The 17106-nt window shown below is 40.7% G+C and overlaps 1 protein-coding gene across 1 annotated transcript in view; it reads left to right on the forward strand.

Moving 5' to 3' along the window:
- The window catches only part of LOC126460849 (ubiquitin-protein ligase E3B), a 297274-nt gene that overhangs the window by 260842 nt on the left and 19326 nt on the right, over window positions 1-17106 (forward strand). The window contains exon 16 of the mRNA XM_050095948.1: window positions 8820-8931. Coding sequence (XP_049951905.1) covers window positions 8820-8931 — 112 coding nt within the window. The remainder of the gene's footprint in view (window positions 1-8819; window positions 8932-17106) is intronic.

Consider the following 17106-nt stretch of genomic DNA (forward strand, 5'->3'; position numbering starts at 1 on the left):
ACCAATTGAGCATCTGTACTACTAACTCTTTTTTCCTCACCACCAATGCTATATCCGTGGTAGCCGGATATCAATGCGCACGTTGGTGAATGCAGAAATGGATGAAGTCACCCAATGGGAGAGCTGCCTGCAGAAGAATAAGTCAAACCAACAGTATGGGGAATGAAATGTGACACACAGACTGTGGACAAGACAACAGAACCAACCGGGACAAGGACAAACGACCTTAGAACAATGAGGTGCAATGCAAAGCAGTTGCCGCAACAGTGACAAGATCACAAGTAGCGGGAGTTAAATCCAAGGAACAACCAGAGAGAGTAACCAGACAACACACAAGGTAGTTATCCAACAGTTTTGGTACAGTGAAGATCAGTCCATAAGCATCAAGCTCAAACACTGAACTGACTGGCTGCGCGGCTGCCTGGATACCGGCTGTGTGCAACGGTATTGGCCGGCACACTCATGTGGTGAAGTAGTGGCGTGCTCGCAGTATGATTACTCTGCGGTCACGATACCCCTTGTAGGCTATCGAGGTCCACGTCCTCTGGTGGTCGTTCAACTTCTGCGATGCCTGGTACCAGAGAGATAGCTCATTATTTAATGAGAGCTGCAGCAGAACTTATATTTCATCACATTTGAGCTCAGAATATGTTCTGGGATTCTATGACAGACAGACATCTGTAAAATGCCACTCTCCAGACAAATACTATCTGAAAAGGATTGCCAACATTAAATTTATATTCAGTTTTGAAAAATTTATCTTTTTCAGAAATGCTTTTCTTGTTATTGACAGTTTGCATTTTTTGCTCTCCTTACTTCATCCATTGTTAGTTATGTTCCACCGGCCGGAGTGGCCGAGCAGTTCTAGGCGCTGCAGTCTGGAACCGCGTGACCACTTCGGCCGCAGGTTTGAATCCTTCCTCGGGCATGGATGTGTCTGTTGCCCTTAGGTTAGTTAGGTTTAAGTAGTTCTAAGTTCTAGGGGACTGATGACCTCAGAAGTTAAGTCCCATAGTGCTCAGAGCCATTAGTTATGTTCCTGCCAAATGAGCTAAACTCATCCACTACTTTTATTGTGTTATTTCCTGATCTGTGGAGATATACCAGATTAAACTACGTAATAAGCCCAGCATCCCATATATATGAAAGTACCGGTTGTGAAACATAGTTACTTATGCAAACACAAAAGGGTATTGCTTGACCAAAAAGAACAAAGGGGAAGAAAATATAAAATATTACTACACTATATGAAAAATTCTCGGAGTCAGTAAAAAGATACAGTTAAGACATGATACGAGAAACAACTGAAAACAATTGGAGCGAGAATAAAACACAGTGGGAAATTATGTTGGGAAGCCACAAAATTTCATCAGTTAAGATGGAAGATGACACAGTAACTGATAACAGAGAGAAAATTGTGCAAAAATTATTCCAGTGCTTCTTTAATGTTAGTCATATTGATTTCTTCATAGCATACGACCATTACAAATTTGAGGTGTCCTTTGCTAGAATAATTTCCAGTTATTGTGATGCTTCATGAATATTATCCTGTAATGTAATCACAGAACAACTGGCCAGCTTCACTCTGAGATACTCGTTCCTAGGCATTAAGCCAAAGCAGTCTGCCCTATTGTCAAAGTTGCTTGTGCTACTAGATTTCTCCATTTGCAGTCTGTATCGTTATACCAGATATGACTAACGAAGGATATCAAATGGATACAAATGAGAGCAGCACGAATGGTTACAAGTTTTTGTGATGCCCGGGAGATTGACACGAAGATGCAAAAGAACCAAATTTGCAACCTCTCCCACAAATGCCTACATAGGAAGTTTCTAGAACCACATTTAATCGATGAATCTAGGAATATACAACAACTCCCTTTGTATAGCTCCTACAGGATAGTGAAGATGAGATCTGACTGATTACAGCGTGCACAGATGCAGCTAAACACTCATTCTTCCTGCACTTTGTGCGTGACTGGAATGGGAAAAAAATGTAATAACTTGTACAATGGGACACACGTGGTAGAGATAAGTATAGATTTCTCTTCTCTGCATATATACTTTCCTTACTGTGTAATGTCCCCCCACAATACCACTAGCCAGTAATTGATCTTGCGGTGGAAGTGTTCATGTTTTGGCTCCAAATCTGAAAGTATGGCTTAAAATAAATTATTATGGGACTAAAATAGTATGTAATCAGAACATCAAAATGACAGTTGCTCGGTTTAAGAATTAAGTTAAAGAACCAGTTGATAAGGTTTTTATTTTTTTGTATTTGGTGCAGTTGAAAACAGTGACTGCATGCACAGAAAAAGAGATGAACAGAAGAGTAAAAGTATTTAGGATTTTCAAAAATAAGCTTATAGTGTGTCTGAAGAGTGAAGTTTAGTCAGTGTGTTTGTTATCAGTTTTGACTTGGCATTGAGATGTGAACTTTAGATGTGCAGTTCACTCAAACCCTAAGTGCAGAGTAGCGAGAACTGGAGACATACATGTTGGGCATTATGAGGAGAGCTGAAAGACGGAAACAGACTGGCATAAACATAAAATTGAAATTGGAGATAGGTGGGTCATATAGCCTCGGCAATGGATGTTAAATTAAACAAGAAAATTAATTGTTGTGCTTTTGGAGATAGGAAAAGATGAAGAGGATGACCTAATGAAAGATTGATGATTGGCATTAGGAAACATACAGGAAAATGTGGATGTGTGTAGATGAACACCATATGTAATGCATGGAAGAATGTAGCAGTTGTTGTCGTATTGCTGCTACTGATGATGATGATGATGATGATGATGATGATGATGATGCTTTGAGACACGTAATAGTCATTATCAGTTGCAGAAGTCTAGTGAGATTACTTAACGGAAATCCGATTGAAACAAATGTGAGCTGAGCGTTTGTAAAGTCATGTACCGAATAGGGCAAACTCCTTAAGTCACAGTTGGAAGACAACACAGTGATTGAGGAATGACAGACTCGTTTAGAACCAACTGTAGATTTATGACTACCATGCAGAAAAGGCGAAATAAGAACATTGGATATTTACTGAGACATCCAAGCTTGCTGAGAGCAATAACTGAAGAGCAGTAAGGGAAGAGCCTGTCAACACAAGGGATGCAGCACTTGCTATAGAGACAGGAAGCAGTGATAACAGGACCTCAAGAAACAGAGACAAATGTCATCTACATTGGTGTTTAACCTAACTACATCTGATATATTCCTTTGCAATTGTATTGTGTGGACCTAAGGCATGTTTCTGTGCATAACATTTCATCTGCTAATGCTGGAGACATCCTGGGAGGCTATAAAGCTCAGATAGCAGTCTCAAACTTAAACAGGCTGAGCGTGCCAAATAGTTCGTGTGTATCCCCACAAAAGTTGGGTCGTGCATCATCAGACTGCTGTCTGACATTGTGGAGTCAGGTCAGTGAATTCTCATTAGGCCCAATAGCTATGTTCCTCTGAGCTAGTGTGCATATTGAATTTGCGTAAATTGAGAGTCATTTTATATCTAAAATATGGGGTTAGGTGCATGTTTACTCATGAATTAAGCTCAAAGCAGTAAGAGTTTCTTAGTATTTTTACTAGAGAAGCCATTATCATCTTAATGAGAAACCATTATCATCTTAATGAAACACATTTTAATATGAAATGTAAACGCTTAAAAATTTAACACTGAAACACAAAGGTACACTAAAATCATTATTCCGTGTCCAGTGAACCCCCAGCTAGCTCTTGTTAAAACACTAGCATTTTGAAAATTATGATAATAAGGGGTTTTACTTTGCAATCCCCTGGAGCATTTCCTCTGAAAAGGAGGCTGTGTCAGTCTTTTGCAGCCATAAATCCAGGTGCTGTTTTGTCTTTGGTAGAAGTAATTTGTTTCCAAAACAAGCTCATTTCATCAGGGTCAAAAGCCTGCTTTGCGATGTAGATTTTTCTGTCACTGTTTCTTTAAACTTCTTTCCAAATTCCTTGGCTCCTACCTCATCTGCTGCAGCTGCCTCTCCTGTCATCTTAATGTTGTGATCAGACCAACCTGAGCTGGCCGAGAAAGGTTCTGGATCGTCCTTTTCTTTCATTATGCTGCATATCAGCTATTGACTGTAGCTTGAACAGTAACTCCAGAGTGAGGCATGTGCTGTTGGTTGTTGTGCTCAATCCAGTGGCTTTGTATTTTTTGGCATTCTTTCCCCATCACCTCGAAGTGAGATTTGGTCCCTCTGATTGCACTTAAGTCAGTTGAACGGGAAGCAGTTTTTCGAAATGATTCTGGGTTGTCACACTTTGTGTCAACAATCTGCTCACCTTTCTCATAGCGATCTAAAGTTTTCTCTTTGTTCCTAATGAATACCACTTTTGTACACCCTGATTTTCCTCAGCAGCCGCAGTTTCTTTTCTTTAACGCCATATTTTAAATACAGATTCTGTTGAGTGCTACTTCACAGCTCTGCTGACCTGAACTGACAAATCACGTTTCGACAAACACAACAGAGGATGTGCTGACGCATAAATGCTTCCGCATATTGTTAACAGATGGCAGCACTGGAGTTAAAGCTAAAATTGTGAAAATGTGGACAATGAATCCACATATAAAGAGGTCTACCTGTAACTTGTTGTGGGGAAAAGTTGGTGCTGTTTGCTTTATTTGGCACTGAGGCACACAACTTGCCTAATTTGAATCCTCCTCCTTTTCTCTTCACTCTGTTTTTAATTTCTACGGTTTCTCTGTACATCCTAGCACAGTAATGACTGGAACTCGGTAAAAGTACTGCACAAGATAATCAAATTTGATTGTTCTCTGTTCCCAGTACCGATTTATCTGCATTACCCAGACGAGTGTTCTTTAATCAAAGGTGATGATGCTTCTTTTATTAGTTGAAATGTAACTTCGTCAGATGTGCAAGGACTTTTGTCTACTCCTACCCTGGCAAGCGGTGACTGTAAAGCTTTGAAAGTTTTCAAATATTTGTGCACTTTTCTCGGCAGTTTAAACTTTCTATCAGTAGCACATATTCTTAGCACTCTGCTGATGTGATAGATTGACTGTTCTTATGAATGGGAGGAGAACTTTCAATTAATCTGATTCTTTTTTGCCGGAAGCTTCAAATGTTTTAAGACACAGTACCCCCATTTATCACTCTCTCAGTGTAACTGTTCCTCCTGCACTAATTCTTAAATAAGCTCTTCCTCCAACTAGTGTGGCTGAAAGATTCCTTTAGCCCAGACCACCAATGTCATAATTATTCCTGTTTTCTGTTTGGTGTGTGTGTGTGTGTGTGTGTGTGTGTGTGTGTGTGTGAACCACTCTGAAAGAAAACAGTTTGTTGAATAGATTATGACAAAACGAAATGCAGCTGAATGTTCATCTTCAGTTAATAGCTACATTTAGATTTAAATGGAATTCTAATTAAACAGAATTATCACACAATCAAAAGAAAACTGTATAGTTAGCCATAAGAATGTGTCAACACAGGGAGTGTGAGCTTGGTGACATGATACTGCTTTCTTGAGGACAGGAACATATATTTATTCCCCAATTGCAGACCCATCCAGATAGAGATGTGTATTAGCTTTTGCTTTCAGTATTCAGTTAGGTGCACTGGCCCCGGATCAAATCCACCTGCCAAATTCATGAGAAGGGTAGATCTGTTGGCCAGCTCGGATGTGGTGTTTCGGCAGTTTCTGATATCGACATCCAACTGAGTGAATACTGGGATTAATGAATATTGTGTTAAACAAATTTTTGAATGATTCGGCATAATAATGAGTCAGGAAACTCAAGAGTATTGAAAGCTTGCAGGGCACTAGTGGAAGTGTCTTAAGCCTCATACAGCAACCAGAAATGGTGTTTTGATGAAAAGAGACAGCCAGATTTGCAACTAAAATGGATGTTTATTTAGTCATTGACCGGCTTTTCAGAAAGTAACTGTAGCAGGTGCTTTCAAATTATTATCCACCAAATTCAATAATTAAACAATGGAAAATCCAAGATGGAATGTAACAGTATTATGAGAAGGAAAGTTGCCACTCACCATATAGCAGAGATGCTGAGTCACAGATAGAGACAACAAAAATCTGCCTATCTGGAGCTCAGCATCTTCACTATATGGTGAGTGACTACTTCCTTCTCCTAAAATTGTTGAATTCAATAATTAGTTCCTTACTGTGGCAATAACTGCAACAGTAATAAACAACCCAATACAGGTACATTAGGCATATTTACACTTCATGCACCACCAATAGACATTAGTTTCAGTCAAGGAGATTACAGAGTTTATGTGGTCACTAAAAATTATTAATTCTGCTGGCTATGGTTATGTTTCTGGGGCAATGGCCTTGCTGCAGTGGATACACCAGTTCCTGTCAGATCACCGAAGTTAAGGCTGTCGGGTACTTCACAAAATGCTTGCACCCCTACCTGCACTCCCGTCATTGAAGGGCCACTCCCCCTCTCCACACATCCAGTAGGTGAGCTCATTTTACATGTGCTAGTGTGGTATGGTGGCTGCGCTGGTTGTTGGGTGACTTAACAAGTCACCAGCCAGCAAGATTTCACCAGTCAGAAATTGGCGATGTTTCTTCGATTATGACCAAGCTTATTCTTCGAGACTCGATGTTTGAATTTAAAAGGTTGATGATTGATATAGTTGCTGATTGATATTGTTACTGTATACAGTACATCAGAAGTACATCAAAAAAGATGAGTGGCACAAGAAAAGGTAGTGGCTGGGCCCCTTCGTTACCTATTTTCTTGGTCCAGAACACTTCACGTCAACTGTATTGTTTTTCCATTACTGCTGCAACCTAGCAGAAGTTGTATCATAATTGCGTGGGGAAGCTAAATTTGCAAGTTGGGTTGGCAAAACTGATCGTGGATTATGTCAGTGTTTCCTCTCTCTCATCTCCACAACAGCTTAAAATATTCCCTTAATTCCACCAAGCGAACAATCTGTCTTTTGAGCCTCGCATAACGTATTCAGTCACTTAAAATGTTAATAGGAAGAAAACAGGATGAAGTCGAGGGAAACATTGAGTAAGAACTTAGAATCAACCTAAACCTTAGTAGGAAGAAATGTAAAATTGGGGAATTTTTAGCGTTGATCTTATGGGTTCTTCAGAGGGGCTGCAATTTTATGGTGTAGAAGTGTGAAAAACATGAGATTGGAGAATTTAACATCAGAGATCCACTGCATTATGAAAAGAATGGGTTGCTACTCCCCTGTACAAATGAGATATAGAATTGAGGGCAGGCATAACAAAAACACTGGTATACAGTTAAACTTTTGACCAAAAGACCTTCTTCTAATGTGGGAAAGAGATACACTACGTATTCTCTCTCTCTCTCTCTCTCTCTCTCTCTCTCTCTCTCTCTCTCTCTCACACACACACACACACACACACACACACACACACACACACACACACAGTCTCCTCTTTGTGCCACACAGCAACCAGTCCTTTTCATAATATTGTTGTTATTCCATCCTGAACTTTCCATTGCTTGTTTTAAACCTAGACTTGATGTATTTTACAAATATTTTATTCACAGATTTTTTTTTAAAGAATGTACACTGAATCATTACTAAATTTATTTCCCCAAGTCATTGTTTTCACCCTTGTCCAGTAGAACTGATAGGTCCTTTAACAATTTAAATAATTAAAATGACACTATTGAAATTAAATTACAGTAATGCAGTTTTATTGAATTGGAACACTTTTATGATGATCTCCTTCAGCATAAAATACTGTAGTTCAGCAATATGCAAAACCTTCAACAAGTCAAATTTAAATAAATGAGTGAAATGACAACAGTATGAAAAGGATAGATTGCTACTTAACACAAAGAGGAGGCATTGAGTGCCAAACAAGCACATAAATACTTTTAGCCATTGGACCAAGCTATTCGTCATGCATAGACAAAACAAAACATATGAATGACTTACGCCTGTACTGAATAATATCGAGCAGTCTTTTTTTCTACATGCCTTTTTGCCACTCATTGCCTCCTCTTTCTGATGAGTAACGATCTACCCTTTTTATATTGTTGTTATCTCGTCCATGATTTTCCATTGTTTAAATAATGACAATTTCTAATGGGCAACTAGCTCCTTACATATGGCTATAGCTCACTGTTGACTGACTGTGGCATTGTCCGCAGCACCCGTAGGGAGATTGACATTGGCAGGTTCATAAAATACAGAGCTGTTACACATTCAGTGAAACATAAAATAGAGGAGCTGTAAACATTTCTTCTGAGCATTAGGTCACAGGGTTGTTTTGATTAACCCATAACAATATACTCAATGGCTTTTGTGCTACAACTTATTTTTATGAGCAGATTTTCGGGAAAATACTTATCTCCGTGTGCTCTACCAAAGCCTAGTAAGAATTTTCTAAAACTTCAAATTTTATATTTGAAATATTTCATTAACTAACACATACCTGTAGTAAAATTATACATATTTTTGATATGGAAAAAATGGGGCTGCAGGACAGTAACACAGATTTTTTTGAGAGATTTGCATTGTAGACACCTAAAGTAATTGTAATGAAAGTAATTTAAAATGTTCTACAAATTTTATATGCTTTCCCAAATAAATGCTTTGTATTTGAACTTTACCTCCTTTCCCTCATTTTTGCCAAGTCACATGCGATACAAACTTTGGCCATTATGGACTCTGATTCAGAGAACAGTCCCTCGATTTTAGGCATATTTTCAACAGCATTGATTCGTAAGGTATAACCTACAGTTACACTGAACTTCTTGGTATTGTAGCTATACTCTATGAAGGACCTCGTTGTGTTGCAGTTTGTAACAAGTTGCTCAAAGCCTCCTCTACTTGGATTTGCTCATTTGGAACCTCCATTCTCAATACGTTGTGTCGAGGTTGGTGACGATGAGGACACTGGCGATACTATTGGTAAGCTAACAGTAGTTTTTTTTAACCTAATTTATTTCGTGGAATAAAAATTATATCAGTCAACAGACTGAGTAACTCTTAAACCTGGATCATCCATTTGCTTGCATCACCTGCTTGTAGTGACTTGACAAAATATTTCGGTGTCTTTTAACAAGAAGACAGTATAACTCTAGAATTAGTCTACGCTGTTTCCATTCCTTGCATCAAGTTTTTGAACTAACTTTAAGGTTCGACTTTTACAAGCTCTCGGAGCCAGAGGCTCCTTTTGGCAGAATAATTGAAGGGGAAGGAAGAAGGGTGAAGGAAGAGGACTGGAGATGTTCAGGAAAATGGACAGTTCAGAAAAGTCATCCAGAACCCTGACCCAGGGTAGACTTACCAGACAGGATGAGAAGGAATGATTGTACCCCTATTCCTAAACCTCTCCAGTCCTTTTCCTTCACCTCTATTCCTGCCTCTTCAAATCGTCTGCCAGAAAAAGGAGTCACCCACTCCAAAAGCTTGTAAAAGTTAAACCTTTTGGTGTGTGTGTGCGTTCTCCTGCCGCCACTTGGTGAGTAGATTTTTATTACCTATCCATTTATGTTATAATGCTTCATTTTGTGGGAAACTTCGACGCACTGCTATCCACAAAAAATTCAGCAGAATTCCATACTGCTGTGGCTCAAGCACTTTCTACATAATGTTTGCAATGTGACTGTTATTATCCCTTTATATTGGTGAAATGTTGAGAGTTAATAGTATACTTAATAAGTTAGATATTTTGTGTAAGACTTCATACACAACGGTAAGGGGAGGTGGACTACAGAGTAATGCAGCAACTGTCTTCATAGGAAAGCTGGACAGGAGCAGAAAAAGTAATGCAACAAACAGAAGATTTGCTAACTTGTATTTCTCCAAACAAAAAAGGCAGCAAGAAGTAGAGCGCAGCTCTGTACAACAGCAACAGTGGTGGTGACGGAGCCACGACCGGACAGCGTCGGCACAACTTCGTGTAGCGATGTGGCTCTGAGCACGAGAGGGGCTCAGTCACTGCTGCAGTGACAGTGTGTTCTCGTGGTCTCGAGCCACTAAAGGTGTGCCTCAGCGGGCACGCTCCACTGAGTTCACCGGATCCCCCACAACCACTATCGCTGTCTCATAGAAACTAACAGCTCTGTTGCTACTGTTGCCCACGGGGTGGTACTGATATGTGAGACCACGTCCCTCCAGCTGAACATCCTCCTCCCTCTCATCACGTCGTGCAGGTGAGCAAACGACGACGGGAGAAGGGTCCGTGCAGGTGGCCGAAACTGAGGCCGGTGCTGAGCTCCTGCCCCTACCCTGGCACGTGCCTCGAGCCTGCCTGGGAACATCGGACAAAAAACTGGACAGATAGTGTGCACCTCTGTACAGAGCCAGAACAGCAAACTGAGACAGAGCCATCTTGACGACTGCAGGGGGAAGTGAGGCAGCACGTGGTACAGCTGCCAGAAAGAGTGGCTCGTCTCTAGACGACAGTGGCTGTCGAGACAGCGACGACCGTGAAAGAGTGTCAACTTCTGTCGGCTGTGGGACTGGTGCCGACAGTGCAGGGTCCACGCGGGACAGGTGCAGCGAGGGCTGCTGCATCCGTCCGGGCATGGAATCTGAAAGCACAAAGCCTATGGCAGTATCATTCAATTCATGTGGACAAAATTGATGCTGGTGCATCTCAGCAGACCTCTTGGTCCCTGCAGAAGAAATATAGAATGTCCAATACTTCATACGATGGTGCCTCACTCTCAGTGTCTCTATCTGCCATACAATTTGTAAAATACCAAATTGTTAATTTTATACTTTGCTGTCTGGGCAGAGTGGGTACTGCATACCATGGTGGTGCAGCAACTGAAGCAGAGATGCAACAGCTCCGTCTGTGTAACATCTTTGCCGGCAATGGTCCATTGCGTAGCTGGGAGTGGCAGGAAGACAGAAGAGCAACAGAGCTTTATCCCACATGTGGGATGCACAAGGCTTGTCTGTACAAAGTGTTCAGCTTCACCATTGGACTGCAAATGGAATGGTGCACTTGTGAGGTGTTTGACACTGGAGGTGATGTAAAGCAATTCAAATTCGGTGGCAATAAATTGATGTCCGTTGTCAGTTACAATCTTTTCAGGTAATCTCTTGATACAGGGTACTTTTCCGGCTCAATATTATGTAAAAATCAACACCTATTTCTTTCAGGCACTAGAATGAGATTTCCTCTCTGCAGCAGAGTGTGCGCTGATATGAAACTTCCTGGCAGATTAAAACTGTGTGCCCGACCGAGACTCGAACTCGGGACCTGAGTTCGAGTCTCGGTCGGGAACACAGTTTTAATCTGCCAGGAAGTTTCTTTCAGGCACTGTTTATAATGTATATGTTTTAGAGATTTTTTGTTGATATGGGGTAATGCAGCACACTTTCTAAACAGATTAGAAGTATTTTGAATATTTTTGAACCTGATTAGGGTTATTAAAAAAATTACAAAGAAATTGATGCAATTTTCTTTTTCCAAAATGCTTCCTCAAGTTGAAGTACCATTTAATCCAATGTTATACATTTGAAGGAGTCCAAATTTTTACCAGATATGCATGACATGATGGTTGAGGTACTAGACCTATTTAATTCCACCTATTATGTATATTACAAGGATTAAAAAAATTACCTCTTACATTTTAATTTTATAATTTTTTCCTAATAAAAATGTTATTTTTTCTATAATTTAGTTGATTCTCCAATAAAACTTTGGTCTACTACATAAGTATGAATTATTTCAAGTTACGTAAAAAAGAAAAATAGAGCAATGCTTTATAAACTGTAAAATTCAGCTTGCGGGAAATGCGAATAAAGATATGAATCCAATTTAACTGTGCCTCAGAACATTACTGAATGACTGTTACACTGTGGTTTTGCACTTATGACACTGAGGACTTTGAAACACACTGCACACTGTTTGTGACTTAAGCTTGCACGAAGGAGTAGCAGAAAGAGGTGCCTTAGGCTTCTGTAAGTATACAGACTGTACACGTCCCCGTTTGCCACAAAAAGTTGCTTCACGTGAGGGGCAAGATCAATGTGTGTGCTATATTACAATGAGGGCACAGTCTCACACTAGTCAGACGCGGCACTGGTTTACGCATGCACTGTTACTGTGGCTGGCCAGTCCACTTATCACGAGCTATCTGCGAGGCCTGTTTGCAGCAGCTATCTACAAAACAAACAGGCACTACCTCAAAACTATTTGCTGCACTTTCACAGGAACACCAGTAGTCTAGAATCTTGCAGAACCTGTTGCAGTGAAAGGTCCGGGTATTTTAGAATCTGTTCCCAAATTGTAGGGTCAGCTACACTGCGTTTCATGGCACCATGAATCATTTTATCACTGTAATACTTGCCTCAATCACATTTGAATCTACACTGTTTAGAAAGGCCCTGCAAGTCAGCCACCACTGACGGTATGTCTGTGTTTGTTGCTTACACAACACAACCACTTGAACCACTTGAAACCTGCTCTCATAACACTTTGTAAGCAACTGTAGTAAATATTTGTAGTCTATCAACTCAGGTGGCGATGTGGTAAAAGGTTTGGTACACAAGCAGTACAGAGTCACTCCTACCGTGGCCAAGAAATAGGAATGTCCGTCAGTACTCTATGTACGATGTGCTGCTGCACGTGTGTTGAACTGTGCGAGGTACTCTGTCTGGTCTTGCTTCCCCTCACCCAACTCGTTAAATGGCAGTACTTATACAGGCGGCATCTTGTGTGAAGTCACCTGCACTGTCACGAAAGGATTCGTCACGTCAAGCAGTTGCGCCTCGTGTTGACTCTGAAACTGAAAAAACTGCGTCAGATCGACTACAGAAAGTGTGGCAGGTGGTCGTGGCTCGGCAGCTGTAGTAAATGAGCAGTGCACAAAATAACAAATACAAACAGTGAAAATCAAAAAGGACGCAAATAAGCAATAAGAAAGTAAAAAGAGGTACGAAAGCATCAAACTTGGAACCTAGAACGTAAAAAGTACAAAAAAGGCAAACACTAGGTGCCCAGAAAACAGTTAATTGAAAGAAGGCAACTAAAAAGATGACAGAACACAGAGAAACCAACTAGCCTTGACTGCTACACGTGGGTACCACAGCTCAACACCAGACATGTACGGCTTCATATACTACATTAAGGAGAGGTGGGCTAGAGAGTAGTGCTGCAACTGTTGTTCTAGGAAAGATGGACAGAAGCAGAAATGACTAGTGAAAAAGTTAACATGACAAACAGAAGATTTACTTCACTTGTATTTCTCCGAATGAATGGAAACTAAATACATCTAATACAGTAAAAAATAGAGTCCAGCTATTTGGACAGCAACAAGGACGGTGATGGAGTTGCGACTAGGTAGCGTCGGCATAGCTTCACGTAGCGACGTGGGTCTGAATGCGAGTGGACTGAGTTGCTGCCACCAACCCCCCCGTATTGCAGCAACAGAGGGCTACTCTCACGGTACCGAGCTGCTAGAGGCACGACTCGGCAGGCGCGGTCTGTCGAGTCCACCAGATCCCATGTGACCCCTATCGACATCTCACGGAAACTTGCAATTCCATTGCTATCTCTCCCGTCGGGTGGTATCGATAAGTGATACTACAGTATACAGTCACAGTGTTGTTTAGCCTAAGCAGTCTGAGGAATGGGTAAGTTTAAACGAAAGTCTCTGCCTCTGCTGTAAACGCTAGTGTCTTCTGAGGGTGGTAGGGAGGGAGTATAACCATTCTGCTTGGAGGTCAGGCCTACAAAAACTATGCACAAAAGTGATCAGTTATTTTCAAGCCTTCAATGAAGATTTTTATTCGATCTGGCCCCTGCATTTGCACGTGTCATTAGTGTTTGACATTCCACATTTACTCAGTGCGTGGATGTCGTACAGAGTACATAGTGGGGAACGAAAGGATTTTGAAGTACCGGTTCGTCTGGTGAACCGAGTTGCAAGGAAGTATTCCTGTTGCTGAGTGGCTAATATTTAGCAACGCATTTTTATTTTGAGAGAGGAATGATGAGCGGTCTGAAGAAGTGCTTGCTGTCAATTTAATTTTTAAGCAATGTAGGACTCTGGGGTTTGCATTCTCTTCGAGAAAAATTTGACTGATAGGAACTGGTGCTGAGTATTGAAAGGCATTTGCAGTGCTTTTGATACAAATTCTAACAGAATGTTGCTGTATTTTGTCTAATCTGGTGAGTGTAAACTTGATGTCACAGTGGTAAAATTCTGAGTCGGCACCAGAGATCGGCACAGGATGAGCATTGCAGCCAGGTGTGTTCCCCACTGAGTATGAGCCTACGCACAGAGAATGTTTTCTGGAAGAAGCTGTCAAATGTGAGTGTCCCACTTCAGGTTTTAGTCATATATTTGATATAAGGTCATGGTGACATTGTGTGGTCTAACAAATTCATCCATAGGGCAAGAAGATATGTACGTTTGCAAGTGAACGCTACTTCTTGAGAGTTGCGAGGTGATGCTGCTAGACTATTTTGTATTAGATGACCCCCAAGCAATATTGCAAGTATCCTAGAGTATGTGGGCATTGAGTAGAAACATATGTCATCTCACTGTATGACAATACAGGATGTTTATAAATGAGTATTGGGGTTTTAACACTCCATAATATTTATTTCAGTAAACTTACAGTTATAAATGGTATGTCAAATGAAAGAGCAACTCAGACAGTTTTACAAAGAACCTTATAAATGTTCAGTGTGAGCACCATGTGTCACACAGCACACACAAAGTCTATAGCAGAGTTCTTCCCAAGCCTAATGACAGGGCTTGCTTTGCATGGCCTCCACATTCACCCGACCTAACGCCATGCGGTTTTTTCCTTTGGGGCTTCATCAAGGATCCTGAAGACACTCTTATGAACGTTTGGGAAGAACTTGGCTATAGACTTGATGTGTGCCATGTGACAAATGGTGATCAAATTGGACATTTATAAGGTTCTTGGTAAAACTGTTTGAGTTGTTCTTTCATTTGACATATCATTTATAACTGTAAGTTTAATATAATAAATATTATAAAGCGTTAAAACCGCGATATTCATTTATAAACACCCTGTTTATAGGTATACGATATTGGGCTGAAGACTGCCCCCAAAGGGAAGCATTGTGATATTCATTTGGTCCACATCTCATTCTTCAACTGAACATAAGTCCAACAGATGTACAATAGCATAGGATTTCCCAGTGTAGTAATTCGTGGCATGTTCATCACATCAACAGCCAATTACAAACCTAACAAAAATACCACAGGTATGACATGCCACAGTATACCTGTGATGAAGGTATCTGGAATTCTAAAATACTAAATCTTATATGTTAGTATGGAAATCAGCACATTATTATACATAGCTGAGATACCAATGAAGACTGTGGTGAGGAAGTTGCCCCATTCCATCCTCAAACTAATGCAAAGGCCAAACATATAGTGCACACATTTAAGAACCTCATACTGAAATTAATTGTACCTTTTATCAGTCTGTTCATCCCCGAGACCAGAAAGCAATAGATATTGGCACCCAGGTAAATGCCTTGTTCTTCGACTTCTGGAAAGTGCCGAAACAGTTTCGCACTGGCACCTAATGAACAAAATAAGAGCTTACAGAATGTCGTACTGACTGAAGAGTTCAAGCAAATGGAACACTGTATGTCACTATGAATGGAGGAAAGTCTTCAGAAGTAAAAGTAACATGAGAAGTGCCCCAGGGGAGTGTTACGGGACTGTTACTTTTCACAATATAAATGACGTACCAGATAACATCGAAAGTTGCACGAGGCTTTTCGCTGGCTATCGTATATGGAGAAGTAGCAAAGTTTTAAAATTGTAACGAAATGCAGGATGACCTGCAGACGATTGACACTCGGTGCAGCGAGTGGCAATTAACCCTCGACACAAACAAATAGATGTGTTATGAGTACTTAGACAGAAAGATCCTTTACTTTATGATCACACAGTGGTAGAACAATCACTGGAAACAGTTACTTCCATAAATTATCTCACTGAAGTATGTGTATGGAGTGGTTTGAAGTCTAACGAGCACATAAAATTAATTGCAGATAAGGCAAGACTGAGATTCAATGGAATAATGCTCCGGACATGTAGTCCGTCAACAAATAAAGTAACTTACAAAACATTTGTTTTACTAATACTCAAATATCGCTCATTATTCTGAGATGCGAACTGGACAGGACTGATAATTGAAATAGAGAAGATCCAAAGAAGAGCAGCATCTTTCATTACAGATTTGTTTAGCAAGCGCAATAGCATCGAGGAGATGGTCAGCCGACTCCCTGGCAGATATTGAAAGAGAGGTGTTCTACAACATGTGGGGTCTACTGCTAAAGTTCTGAAAGCATACTTTCCTAGAAGAGTCAACCAGTATGTATATCTCACAAAAAGACCATGAAGATGAAATTATAGATATTTGGGCCCAAATGGTGGCTTACCACTAATTGTTCTTCCCACAAACCATCCACAACGGCAACAGGAAAAGGGGGAAGTGGCACTGGTATGCAAAGTATCCTCCACCACACACAAAAAGGTAGATTGTGGTGTATAGATGTAGGTGCAGCAATAAACAGCTGTCCCAGAAAAACACAGACAAGATGTTAGCTGTCAATAATGCATGATTATCAAATGTTCCTTTTTGTTCTCTGAAGCCATTTTTGGTGCTCAGCAGTAAATAATTGTGTTCCATAAGCAATTCCAGTTTATTTCAGAAATCTGTTCCAGAGTTTCACTGATTCATTAGCTTTACGTGTAAGACCTATACTTTGATCTCATTCCACCCTCAGAGTAATGGGAAGGCCAAACATATGGTGCACACATTTGAGAACCACGTGGAAATATCTGTTTCTGTGTGCTCGGCAGAAGGAGCACTTGTAATGTTCCTTGGTATCTGTGGACCACTGGTGATCGACAGTAGCTGGCTTACACAATTCTGCTCGCTCATACCCGGAGCCTGCACTGTCTACGAGTCTCCACCTTACCGCCGTCGTTCTGGCAACCTCGTATGAGCCTTGGAGTTGAAGCAGGCTGTTGTTACCTGGTAACAGGATAATCATCTCCACACAGTTGCAGTACCCGACAGCTATCGGATGTGGAACACGACTGTGCCCACTGACAAATACCGTAT

The sequence above is a fragment of the Schistocerca serialis genome, chromosome 1, assembly GCF_023864345.2.
Source record: "Schistocerca serialis cubense isolate TAMUIC-IGC-003099 chromosome 1, iqSchSeri2.2, whole genome shotgun sequence".
NCBI lineage: Eukaryota > Metazoa > Arthropoda > Insecta > Orthoptera > Acrididae > Schistocerca > Schistocerca serialis.